The sequence below is a fragment of the Eschscholzia californica genome, unplaced genomic scaffold (genome assembly GCF_041429995.1).
Source record: "Eschscholzia californica isolate CP2 unplaced genomic scaffold, dmEscCali1.0.p SCAF_1, whole genome shotgun sequence".
In the NCBI taxonomy this organism is placed as follows: domain Eukaryota; kingdom Viridiplantae; phylum Streptophyta; class Magnoliopsida; order Ranunculales; family Papaveraceae; genus Eschscholzia; species Eschscholzia californica.
In genome coordinates, this window is record NW_028238198.1 from 70,983,196 (window position 1) to 70,996,579 (window position 13,384).

Genomic DNA, 13,384 nt, shown 5'->3' on the forward strand with positions numbered 1-13,384 from the left:
AGGCCTCATTTGGGTACACACATAGCTTATATTATGAGCTTTTCTATAAGCCCATAAATAAAAGCGTAAACTTATATGTTACATATATCTTCAAGTAAACAAATAATTGGTGGATGATGCATTATATGCCAAAACTAGGGCTCTTGTTTTTTAGTTGAAAGACTAGCGATCTCTTGTTATCGATGAAGCATTATTATATCATTAGTTCTTCTAAAATGTCAAATTAGTAAAGACAGACATCACTATCCTACCATCTATCCATTATATTATTGGCTTCTAATGTCTCCATCCTAGGGCCTCGAAGTGCTAAGTTTAGCACCTAACTTGCACGCTATGTCCCTTCACGTACCGAGTAATTGACATACTGATAATGATATTCTTCTCAATAATTCTTCAAAAATGTTAAAATTATGAGAATTTTTCATTATTATCATAATCTCATAAATTTGTTGTAAATATCCCACTCTACAAACAATTTATTTTTATAAATATAACACCGAGAAAATTATGCATGTACATATCATTAATATCATAATATGTAAATGTATGTAGAGTTATTTGAGATTCAAAGTTATTTGGTATCTAAAGACTCCAAAGAAGTCATGTGAGTATGTATACATACAAACATTGATCACTGTTGGTTCAGTTACTAATGCATTTCCTCTAAAACTCTCGAAGTTCCAGCTTATTACAAAAGAAAATTGGAGAACAATATTCTAAACGAGATTAAGAATATCCGAAGTAAAATAAAAATCTAATGGTTTCAAAATGACCACGTGAGTTTGTACGTGTACAGAAACTGAGCTAGATCTTCAAAAAAAAAAAACACTTAGCTAGATCTTCTACGTAAAATCTTGAAAAAAACAATGTCGGGATCAAAATCAGTTTTCTTTTTTTTTTTTTTTGTTGAAAAAGATCAAAATCAGTTAAGAATCCTATCTAGATATATATAGAAATTAGAGAATCTTGTGATAGAAAATGACGAAAGTAAGATGGAGTAGGTCTGACTCAATTGCCGCCCCCCAATAATTGAACCTCTGACTCAAATTAAATTGAAAAAAAACACAAAACAGTTACCAAAGATAGAATCTTTTAAGGATCTATACGGTTTGGGCAGCTCGGGCAATCCAAAAAACCATGAAATTTCTCACCTTTCCTCTTCTTTCCTTATCTACTCACTCACTATTTAATATTCCCGGTCACACTGCCCGTCTGGTATTCATTTCTTGCACGCAAGAGTGATAAAGAAAGAATGAACTTTCTCTTCCCCTTTCTTCCTCTGTAATTTTTCTTCATATCTACTCACTACCCATGAAAGATTTTAATATTTGAGTCAAGGGTTTTGCTTTGGAGGGTTAGCAGGTAGATGGGTGATCATTAAATATAATAAGTAGAGGTAGGAACTAGGAAGGAAGAAGAGGAATTTGTGTTTGGGGTTTAATGGTGGATTCACAAAAGAGTAGTGGTAGTGGTAGTGGTGAAGGAAGGATTTCAATGGGTATGAAGGGTTTGTTAAGGAGAAAACAAGTTGATTCTAATCGTTCAAGACCAGAGGGAAATGGTCATCAGAAATTAGCTAAAGAATTATCTGTTCTTCAGCTCATTCCAATTGGTATTTGCTTTCTTTCATTTTTGGGTTTGATTCTTATGGTTTTTTTTCTCACTTGTTTTCTGCTTTATGGGGTTTCTTTACTTGTATCAAGAATCAAGATCATCATATGTTAGTGGGTTTTTGTTTCCTAGTCTCTTTTGATATTAGCATAATTGGTAGAGATTCATTTTGTTTCATGGGTTTTGTCAGTTTAATCTCATTTCCAGTTACTCTAACAATTCAGTTTGTTCTTATAGACATTCGAAATTGGTGCACCCTTATAAGTTACTTAACTGAAGTTGAATTTGTGATTCGTTTAACTAGGTGTTGGATCGACGATCGGGGCTGGAGTATATGTTCTTGTTGGAACAGTTGCTAGAGAACATTCAGGTCCTGCACTTACTATTTCTTTCTTAATAGCTGGTATAGCAGCAGCTCTCTCTGCCTTCTGCTACGCCGAACTTGCTAGTCGTTGTCCATCTGCTGGGAGTGCTTACCATTATTCATACATCTGTGTCGGAGAAGGGTAATATTAATAAGCTTCGAATGTCATTTCCGTGCAATTATCTATGTCCTATTTCTTCGTATTGGTCCATCTACATCACCCTTTCCAAGTTAGTTTCCTGGATGAGGAAATCATATATCACCCAGTGATTAGGGAGGAAGAGGTTTAAGAGTTTGATAAGCTATTTGGTTTCTTTAACCAATTTCATGGTGGACTAATTCCATTTCTTTTGAATTGGTGACAGTGTTGCTTGGTTGATAGGTTGGGCTCTTATACTTGAATATACGATAGGTGGCTCTGCTGTTGCTCGTGGAATTTCACCAAATTTGGTAGAGTAGATATTCACTTTGCCAAATTTGGGTGTTTTTTTCGAGTTCCATAAGGATCGTCTTTCGCAGCGTAGGATAAATCTGATATATTCTGCATCACTTATCTTCCTTACAGGCATTGCTTTTTGGAGGCGAAAATAGTTTGCCGTTTTTCTTATCACGAACGCTTATACCTGGACTAAATATTGTGGTGGACCCATGTGCTGCAATTTTAGTTCTCATAGTCACCGGGCTTTTGTGTATCGGAATCAAAGAGGTAGTAGTTCCTTTCGAAACAGACCTCCTTTGACCTTTCAGTGTGAAACACTTAAGTTTCTAGTCTTATCTTGTATATCTGTTTTTTTCTTGTATGCCCAATTTAAGCACTAATTCTAGCAAAATCATTTCTGTCAGAGCTCGTTTGTACAAGCCATTGTCACGACAGCAAATTTGTGTGTCATGGTTTTTATCATTATAGTTGGTGGTTATTTGGGTTTTAAGACTGGATGGAGTGGCTATGAACTTCCTAGTGGGTAATGATCTTTCCTTTTTTGTATATTTCCTCGCATATTCTCTTTACTTTATAAATGGAAGTAGCTCACTTCGTCTTTCTTTTTTAATCGATTTTTAATAGTTATTTTCCGTTTGGAGTTAATGGGATGCTTGCTGGGTCTGCAACTGTCTTCTTTGCCTACATAGGCTTTGATTCTGTAGCCAGCACAGCTGAGGAGGTAAACATGAGTTCTTTTATGATATTGTTTGATTCCTTCTAATCTTTTATCAAGGTTGGGAAAATTTTTACTTCAGTCTGCTACGAAGATGGAGTTACCGTTGAGCGACTCACTTGATGATAACAATAGTAGAGGCACATAGGGTCAGTAAGTTCATGTGTGTGGGAGCTTCGCCTTTAGCTTGTCCCAAGTGGGAAAGTGCATTTTCTACTTCTCTCTACATCGCTTAGTTCTTCTGAGCAGTCGTATCCGCCTATGCACAATACGTATAAGTTTATATATGCTGTATGAAAACCGGATTTTAAGAAATGACCATTATAACGGAATAAACAGCCGTTTCTTCCACTATCGTTTCCCATTGTTATTGCTATTCTACGAACTCTTATTTTTGCCATTGGTCTAGTCTTTTATCTTTCTTTCAATTCGATCATCTGACACTAGGTATTTAAGTAGTCAATTTACTTCATTGTTAGTTGGTTCTTATTATAAGATTAATCGTGTTTACAGGTGAAGAATCCTCAACGAGATCTGCCACTGGGTATAGGGATTGCATTGTCCATCTGTTGTTCCTTGTATATGTTGGTTTCCATTGTCATTGTCGGCCTAGTACCTTACTTCGCAATGGATCCTGATACCCCCATCTCGTCGGCTTTCGCCAGTCACGGCATGCAATGGGCAGTGTAAGTAGTAATTTTTCTTCTCGTTGAGGTCATATTTTCTACTAAACATATCTTGCCTGATGTCTATTTATATCGAATATAGGTATATAATTACAGCTGGTGCAGTTACAGCTCTTTGCTCAACTTTAATGGGTTCAATTCTTCCTCAGGTAATTAATTCATGACCCAGAAATTTTCAGGCGTATGCCAAATACCCGGCTTTCTTATTTACATTCTGGGAACCTCTCTATCGCATCTGTCTCCCCAGACATAGTCTAGTACGGGGTAGGACTCTTGGAAACATATAATATCACCGCGTGAACATAACATTAAGTTGCGAATGTAACTCCGGGGGGATCGACCACTATACTAAATATAGTAAGCCCAATATATTGTAAGTGTAAGGGAACTGTTGTTCATTGGAGTGTCGGAGTGCGGGGGTTGTTCATTAAGTTCCCAAACACCTGTCTCCCTAGCCTACTTATAGGAGACTATTGAAGACAAAACGCAAGACCAGACGATAGAGATCATATCCCTGTAGAAAGCGAAAAGCTCGTGTTTGGGAAGAACTTTCTTTTCCACCGTTTTCCTGATTTTTGGTGGATGCTTTTGACTTTTGTCGAGTCAGAATAAAACTCAAGCACTTTTTATACGAATACAATTTTGTTTGGTTGTGATTAAATATTGAATTCAACTCTTATTTGTCGTTCAGCCTAGAATCTTGATGGCAATGTCAAGAGATGGACTACTTCCACAATTCTTTGGAAATGTTAATAAACGAACTCAAGTTCCTGTGAAGAGTACAATATTGACCGGTATTTCCGCTGCAATCTTGGCATTCTGTATGGATGTTGATCAATTGGCAGGGATGGTAAGTTAACTACTATAGCAAGGTGAAATAATTTGTCGAAGATTTCTATTCGGATATGTTTTTCTAGTTTTTGAACTAGAAAACTAGAAATCATGGGGAGGTTGTGATCAGACTTTATTTTATTTTTATGCAGGTCAGTGTGGGTACACTTCTAGCATTCACCATTGTTGCAGTTTCTATTTTAATACTAAGATATGTTCCTCCGAATGAAGTGCCTCTTCCACCATCGTATATTGAGTCAATAAGTTCACCTGAATACATTACGAATCAGGAGATCGAGGAGGAAAACCAAATAGATCTGGCTGGCATCTCTAATGAGCAATTCCGTGTTAAAGAGAACGATACCGTTGGGGATCCTCTTATTGAGAAACAAATTGATCAAGGTAAGTTAAGAAATTCGAGCTTATCATTGAGATATCTACTTTATTATAATTTTGGCTCAATCCTTTGATGTTTACTTTTGGGAGTGATTAAGTTTGAGCTTTGTGTTGGGTATGGCAGAAAAATCAAGTGAGTTAGAGAGACGAAAAATCGCAGCTTGGGGCATAACTTTTGTGTGTATTGGAGTTCTCCTTCTTACCTCTGGCTCTTCTGCTGTATATTTGCCCATGTAAGTTGCCTTTCTTGTTCCTCGATCCATGAGCGATCAATGAATCATATAAGAAATGCAGTGAGCCGTATGTGTAGATTCTCGAGTTGGTGGTGGTACTACTGCACGAGGCTATAGTGAAGCATTATCTATGACTTGATTCATCTGAGTGACACGATGGGCAAGTTTCACCTAAGGCCATCCCACGTTGTTAGAAGTTTTCAAACTGTTATTCGGTTTCCATTTTGGTATTGTTCATCTATTGTGCCAAACGTATCGACTGGAATGCTTCTATTCGACAATACGAACACTAGATTGAAACTAAACGTGTGTGATTGGACACGAGCAGTCTAGCTACTACCTTGATTTTGTTTCAGCTCATATGAGTTTATAGCGTATTTCAACCTCTGACTTGATCTTGTTTCATCAGCCTTGCTCGTTACTCGTTATGTGGAGTCGGGGGTATACTTCTTCTGTGTAGTCTGATTGCGCTTTCTTGGATTGACCAAGATAATGGAAGACACAGCTTCGGACACACTGGAGGTACACAGCTTCTTAACAAACAAAATTTCAGAATCTCAATTGAAATGAAAAATATTGGATTTAGGAAACAATCATAAAACTGCCGTTGTGGAGACCTAAACAATGAAAAATTCGACCCTCGAAGTAGAGAGTTCATGGAAAAGCGATGGATCCTGTAAAAAGGTCGTCTTTTAACATCAAAGATGTGAGTTTTGTACCATAGTAACATCAGCATCTTGGATTTCTTCACTTTCGCCTTCTCTCTTTTATTCTTGGCCACCTCAATTAGGTGCATATAATTCTAAACCGATGCCTCAACATCAGTTATAATGTGCAGAGAAGTTGGGATCGACAGTTTAATGATCCCAAGTTCGGAAAGGGGTGATTCAATTAATGGTTGATTAACTGCATTTGCTGCTGTCATCCGAAAAGTAGTAATAAAATTTTGAATCATGGTTTTCTTCTGCTATATACTTCAAACATGCTATTTGTGATGTAAAATGTCTATCTTTGCAGGTTTTATTTGCCCATTTGTTCCGGTTCTACCGATTGCCTGCATTCTCATTAACGTATACCTTATGATAAACTTGGGGTTAGTACTCATTTTCTGCTCATTTCCAATTACATTATCAGCAAGCTATTTCATGTTTGTCAGACAAGTACAAAACCTTCAAACAACTGATACGAATTTCAGCCCCGATGACCAAAAAATGGCCAATGGAATAAAGTCGGCTCCAACATCCACTAACGATATAAAACCTCACCAAAATTAGACGATTTAATAGTTTCAAACCAGGAAAAGACGAGATTATATTCATCACTCAATATATTTCTCTCTGCTATTCGCTACCTATAAACCACTTCCTTCCTATGTTATAACTTAATATTTTTCTTCTGAATGCAGAGCTGGAACATGGATTCGTGTTTCATTATGGATGGTAATTGGGGTGTTTGTTTACTTATTTTACGGCCGAAGACATAGCTTGCTGCTTGATGCAGTATACGTGTCCACGGCACGAGCGGATGAGATCTATAAGACCTCTGCAGAATATTTAGCTTAGGATATAGCCGAAAACAAGAACAAAAGGAACAAAAGAAAGTGAAAAGGAAACAAGTGGTGAAGTACAGAAAATTGCTTGAGCTCAATAGGATAGTTGGGCTAAAAAAATCTCCAATCGTCAACCAAGTCGGGTTGGTGTATTTTATTTTCATATTCTTAGTTCTCATATAAGCAAGAGAAAATGCTCAAAAAAACGCATAGTCTAGTTATGTGTTTGTATGTATAGAAGTAATTTGTTGCATTAGAATGGATAAAGTCCTCTAATGAACTGAAAAAAAAAATTGTGTGGAAGATTATAAGTAATGCCAGAAATTCATAAATTAAAACAAAATTTTACTGTAATTATGTCTACAATTCGAAGTTTTTGATGATTTAGATGATGACTTTTTCTTTGTTTGTGTAATGGGTGTGGGTCACATGAAGCCAGCTCCGAATCTTGGTTGGGGATATTCAATTAACATTTGATAGGATTTGAGGTGTTCATAATTGGGGAACCACAGACAACCTGAGAGAGGAAACACTTGAATAAAAAAACTGAACTCTGCATAATACAAGCTTAAACTTCTTACAAGGGTCAAACCGTATCAGAACCCGGAATCACCTAAAAGCATCATAAATAGGTTCAAAATCTTCTCATACAAGAGTCTTATAACGACTACGATGATAAAAAAAACATTAAGATTAGCTTGAAATTCAGTATCTATAATTCGAAGCCTGCTAATCCATATCTTCATCCGAATGTTGAGATGAGAAACGCCTTGTAAATGCTCATAAATTTGGCTACAAATGCTGCACAATTACATCAAAGAAATCATCACAATGTTGATAAAGAGCGAGAAATTATAGACACTATATCGGGTCTCGTGGACTCAGGGACGCATTCTTCTATGTTCTCAACTCACAATTTTTACATTTTTTCTCAGATTAGAACTTAGAAATGGTGAACCATCTGAACCAAATGAGTTCGAAAATACAAGTCCTATATGTTTGAACTTTACCCTATGAAGGGAGTTCATTACTTCGTCCAACAGAAGCAACGTATTTTAATTCAAATACTGATAGGTGTATTGTTTAGTTTAATATCCTTGACGATTGGAACAACTAAAATGAAGAAACTACCAAAGTACCTTCCATGTGAAATATTGCTTTCTGTCCAAGGCGCATCCTATGCTCCTGGAGCGCAACAAATATCAAAAGAGATTATAAATTTTAGTAAGAGACTGAGACTCTGAGAGGATATATACTGCGAGTTGTTATTGTCCAATCTTCAAAATGACCAACTCTCTATTGAACAATATAACTAATTTACATACACCATTTAGATGTACACGTGCAAAAATCTTAATGACTATATTCCACTGCACATGAACAAGAAATGTACAGGGTTCACTTTGATATGTAATATATGATTGGAGACACCGAAAGAGGATGATAGATTTGCAATAACAAATATCTGAAAAAGGCGCTACTAGATGAATGACACTGTTAGTAGAGATATTTCACCTTGGCTTCATTCTAGCACACGAGACTAAATATAGAAGGAAGCTAAATACACAGGACAGATGGCTTATCGTACAACCACAACAATGATTATTTCATACTAATAGTAAAAGCTGCAATATTAAAAACATAATTTCCACATTCATAGTCTATGGATATCAGGATCTCAATGTAAACCACAAATTGAAGCAAGGGAGCAAAAGAAAAATAACTAGATCTTACATAATATGCAGCCCAATAGCAGACCTCATGCTTTAATTCAGCATCCAACTTCTTTAATAATTCATGCAGAAGCCTCTGTGAACCAAGAACACAAAGTTGTTCAATGGGTAAGTTGTATAAAATACAGAATCACTGCAAGTATATTACCTTTAAAATGATGACTGGAGGAATACAATTAATTAGTAGTTCGTACAACTTCCCACGAACAGCAAACAACCTGTATGCATATGGAAAGAGGAAGTAAAAGAATTAAAAGTGAAGTTTTGAGAAAGAAAACTTCTGAGCATTATAAACTCACCCAGACACTCAACTTACGTAGACTCAAAATATGATGATCTAGGAAGTCTGCACATTCTTTTTTTCTTTTCTTGATAATTCAAATTATTCGAGAAAAAGCAAACAAAAGGTTCAATTTCAAAAGTCAAAACGCGAAACTCAAAAATAAAAAAAATATATCGAAGTGGAGAGAGGGTGTTGTAGTTGTGGGTTGGAGTTGATCCGCTGACTTGATAGTGGTTCGTATCCCTTTATGTTGTACAAGAAGAAGAAATGATTACATTATTTGCAATCTTTGGGTGTGCGATATATTCCCAAAGGGAACAAATATATACACTTAGAGTTACTATGCTAGATTCAAAACATGATTGGGAATAGAGGAACTTTATATAACAATCAACCTAAAAGTAACTAGAGAACTTCATAAACAATATCTTGCAAACAAAGAAAAACCAAATAGAAAGAATTGCACGCATCTGGGCCATGTCAGAAATTGAAACGGATGAAAAGGGCAAATTCATCATTTCGGGAATATCAATTGACCATTTGCATTTTGTATACGAACACATATTCTCATGGTTATCGTGGGTTAGAGGTCGTCCTTAACATTGGATGCAAGGAATATGTTGCACGAATTCAGCTGGAGGTTTAGAAAGGTCATAGGGGTTCAATTTTCAAGTGAGTGGTCCCAAGCCTACAGTGTAGATCATTATAACCGCCCATTGTCAGCCAGTCTATGGGTATATCATGTTTGAGCCAATTCACGTCTACTGCAGATACTAAAATTTTGCATACATAAATAGCATGTTGAAGCCAAACTTTTGAAAGAAGACTTCTCAAGGGGGACACAAGAAAGAAACCTAACGAAGAAGAAAACTTGATGAGCCTAATATAAAATCATTTAAAACGTCAGCCTCCATAAAAGAATTAGCATATGAACAGGCGTCCCACCTTTTAGGACTCTGCTCCTGCAGCATGTCAGATGCTATTTCAGAAACATATTGCTCCCAATCCATTGGTGGTATTACTTGATTACTTGTGAAGGGGTACCTACATTTGACATAAACAGTTAGCCCAAATGAAAATTATTGTAGCAAAAGTGGAAATGAAAAGATTATTGTGGTCCGCATGAAAGAAAGCTACATTAAGCTGACAATTATCTAAAGAATAGATTACGAAACTTAACTGTTGAACTCGACAAGTCTCAAAAAGCAATATGGCCCTTCTTAAACTTCGGTTTGATTGAGATGCAATGCGATCTGCAAATCCAGGTGGAATTTGTAGAGCTTCCTTCTTGCCAATGAATTCCAACACTTTAACAATCTAAGAAGATAAAAAGTCAGGTATTACACACAGATTTGATTATGCCGTTGATTTGTACTCAGTTGTAGCATAAGATAATAATTAGCCCTTTGAAGCTCATTGAGCTTCACACAAAAGTGGCATTTTTATTTGCTAAATCTAATTATGGTCCTCAATAAGAATAATGTGAATTTGACGAATGATGGGTAATTTAAAATCATAGGTTTTCCTACTAATTGAATCTTTAAAATAAAGTTACTGGTAAATTTCCAGATAATGCAGCTGTGGTCCGGGTTTACTAGCGATTTAAGCATCCATCATCTTAGGCAAGAAATTTAGAGCTTCATTTGTGGAATGGAAGAGAAAATTACAGACACTAAAACAGCAATCACAATATATCCATTATCTTAAGCAAGAAACCTAAAAGCTTGGTCGAAGTTAATCTCCATTCAAAATTTTATTAGTAACCCAATAACCAAGTTTCCCTAAGTAGCCAACTACCAACGGTCCAAATGCAGTAAAAGATTACTGTCAGGAATGCTTCGCAAACATACACAATCTTTGTCTGGCAAGACCTCGTCAAGAATCAGTCATGAAAATTAAACTTGCTCGGTGCTCACTCCTCTTCAAGCACCTAAATGGAAATTTAGTCATCATATGCATTCTGAGCATGTTCATCAACACTCGTATGTGTAAACCAATATAGTTGGGCCAAAATCCAATAAGAAGATAACTCTGTTCTTGAAGAACTACGGACAAACAAGTTGCATGAAAGTAAACAAGTATGTTGATAATAAAACTAAATATAGGTGTAGATAAAAGTTAGAGTTCACTCACCTGTTCTTCTGTCGGTGCATTAATTCGCACATTCAAACAACGAGATCGGACTGCTTCAGTGACTTTTGAGGAGCTATTGCAGCAGAGAATTAACCGGCATGATGCACTGTATTTCTCCATCGTTCTTCGGAGTGAATGCTGAGCTTCTCTTGAGAGTTTGTCAACCTCATTTAGCACTAAGACTGACATGGAACATACAAATATATCATGTATATGAACAGGATGACAAACATATTTTTTTAATGACCTAAGATTCTTTTCATGTTCAAATGCAAAGAGCCTTTATCCATTAAAGCGTAAAGTTACAAATAAATTGACAGATCTCCAGCCACACGACTAAGTTATCAATATGTTCCCATCTGCATATTCAAACATCCTGTTCTTTGAAGTGGATACTGGGGTTCTCCCTTGAACTCTGTTAGAACTACGAATGACGCAGAATGTAGAAGTATATCATGTAAATGAGCAGGAATCTAAGCAGCTGGAGCAGAATATTGTGAGAGCCTCAACCACCCAACACAAGTTATTAACAGATTTTTATGGCCTTAATGATATACTACATGGCACACATTTGTGCAGTCTTCATAGGTCAACATGTGTATACACTATATACGAACTTCAACTTGCTAGTTGTTGTTGAGTGACTAGACAAGCTCAAATTACAGAAATTATATTTTCTTTTGATCGATGAAATGCTTTGATGGTAAATAACAAAATCAGGTGAAAGGCATGAAAAAGTAGAGCAGTATATCAATATAAGTACCACTACCCCCACACCAATATCATGTGGGCGTACAGGTCATGTTGGCAAAATACGAAGATAATCAACGCACTTGATCCCTTTGGAATTAAAGTTCTATGAACCGCCAAATATTCCAAAGTCGTTACTTTTAACCACCCATTTAAATCAAAGATAACCCTCATTTACATTTGTCATACAAGAAGACTAACCAAATGCCAAAAGAGTTACTAATTTGGTGAAGTTACTTTCCAAATTCCAATTACTCAACACGAGGAAATTAACATAATTACTTATTACCTTTGTACCCCTTCTTCCCTTTTGTGTCGATCGGTCTATTCTTTGCCATTTCCTTTATTATCTCTTGAACAACATATCTATCCTGAAAACCTGCATCACTGGGATTCATTTCTACATGATGGGTGCCAGACAATGTGGTAAGCTCTACATCAATAGTTCTAGACCCAGCCTGCAAAAAAGTCAATTTTAGAGAGTAAACAGAAATAATCTTTGTCGTCCAACAGTGACTAAAAATTCAACTATGCATTTTATAAATGGATTTGATTCACAGTCTAAGTCTGACCAAGAAGTAAATCCTGAGCTAAAGCCCATGTCATTCCTATTTAGGGCTTCCCTTTGACCTTGTCAATGTTAAAATACCCCATTAACAACATGAATTACAGTACTAACATCAGAATTGAGTTTCATATGAACTTTCATCAAGAAGCCTACTGACAGATTCTAATCCCATTTTGAGAAGATTAACCCAACCATTAGCTACAAAACTATATTCATGGGTATCTTCTAACTCAACTAAAGAAAACCTATGAGTTCAAGACAAGCTTACATCAACTTTCCACGTCTTCGTCTCCACCTTCACCTGCAATCAGCATTAATATGATCATTACTAACTTCATAAGGAATAAAAATATTCGAATTTACATCATCGACATGAGATGAGAAATTTCCCACCTTTTCGGCACCAGCACCAAACATCTGTCTAAGTACAGCCATGATTAGGGTTTTCTTTCCATTACCAGATGGTCCATAGAATAGTAGATGAGGGCAGTCTTGCTCAGTAACCTATGAAGAACAAAAATTTTAGGGAAATACGAAAGAAGAAAAACCCAGAATCGTGTATCTTTTAACATTAGAAAGAGCGGATGAAATTGAGTGATTTTTACCAGTTTCTTGAGATTTTGAGCTACATCTTCATGGATGATCATTTTATCTAGGGTTTTTGGTCTGTATTTGTCGACCCACAACATTTTCGATGAAGAGAGGGAGATCGAGAGGGAGAGAGAGAAGGGGGAGTGGCAAAAGTGGCGGGAAGGGAGTCAATTAGTTCGAGGACTTATAAACCTAAATAATTCGAGGCCCCAAAAGGTGAAGAAGTCCTTTTTATTATAAACAATTCGCACTTGGTCCCCTTATGTGACCAACTCTCCCATTTACCCTCCAAAATTGTCCACCTCCAACAAGCCTTTTGGGCTTTTGGCCCCAAGTCCTAACAACTCACAGTTTCCATGTAAAACTTTTGAAGTTCTATTTTCCAGATTTACGGTTCGTAATTTTTTTTTCTACTTCCATCCTCTCTCATTCTCTTCATCTTTTTTATTTATCTAGCCTATTATCTCCTCTATTGAGGACCTCCACCAATGGATGTCCTAAA

At 36.4% G+C, this 13,384-nt stretch overlaps 2 protein-coding genes across 2 annotated transcripts; one reads left to right on the top strand and one right to left on the bottom strand.

Annotated features, from left to right (window-relative positions):
* Positions 1–140: 140 nt before the first annotated feature.
* Positions 141–7,178, top strand: LOC147568786 (cationic amino acid transporter 2, vacuolar-like). Its single transcript, XM_086667234.1, has 14 exons — positions 141–1,612; positions 1,916–2,117; positions 2,341–2,425; positions 2,541–2,681; positions 2,819–2,937; positions 3,039–3,135; positions 3,643–3,815; positions 3,898–3,964; positions 4,507–4,665; positions 4,799–5,048; positions 5,167–5,275; positions 5,685–5,797; positions 6,293–6,368; positions 6,681–7,178. Exons 1-14 carry the CDS (start codon positions 1,441–1,443, stop codon positions 6,835–6,837), a joined length of 1,920 nt encoding a protein of 639 aa, XP_086523360.1. The 5' UTR covers positions 141–1,440; the 3' UTR covers positions 6,838–7,178.
* A 184-nt stretch (positions 7,179–7,362) lies between these two features.
* On the bottom strand, positions 7,363–13,096 carry EMB2775 (ATPase family associated with various cellular activities (AAA)). The gene is made up of 11 exons (XM_086667264.1): positions 12,897–13,096; positions 12,685–12,795; positions 12,560–12,592; positions 12,013–12,181; positions 10,974–11,155; positions 10,021–10,157; positions 9,786–9,884; positions 8,706–8,775; positions 8,559–8,633; positions 7,964–8,009; positions 7,363–7,625 (listed from the first exon to the last, which is right to left on the bottom strand). The coding sequence occupies exons 1-11, from the start codon at positions 12,978–12,980 to the stop codon at positions 7,567–7,569; spliced, it is 1,065 nt and encodes a 354-aa protein (XP_086523390.1). The 5' UTR covers positions 12,981–13,096; the 3' UTR covers positions 7,363–7,566.
* Between the last annotated feature and the right edge of the window lie 288 nt (positions 13,097–13,384).

Coding starts and splice junctions, on each gene's coding strand:
- EMB2775 (XM_086667264.1), bottom strand. CDS start 12,980: ATGTTGTGGGTCGACAAATACAGACCAAAAACCCTAGATAAAATGATC. Junction 11,156..12,012: donor AGGGAAGAAGGGGTACAAAG/GTAATAAGTAAT, acceptor GTTCCATGTCAG/TCTTAGTGCTAAATGAGGTT. Junction 9,885..10,020: donor GAGACTTGTCGAGTTCAACA/GTTAAGTTTCGT, acceptor TGTCAAATGTAG/GTACCCCTTCACAAGTAATC.
- LOC147568786 (XM_086667234.1), top strand. CDS start 1,441: ATGGTGGATTCACAAAAGAGTAGTGGTAGTGGTAGTGGTGAAGGAAGG. Junction 2,118..2,340: donor TACATCTGTGTCGGAGAAGG/GTAATATTAATA, acceptor AATTGGTGACAG/TGTTGCTTGGTTGATAGGTT. Junction 4,666..4,798: donor TTGATCAATTGGCAGGGATG/GTAAGTTAACTA, acceptor ATTTTTATGCAG/GTCAGTGTGGGTACACTTCT.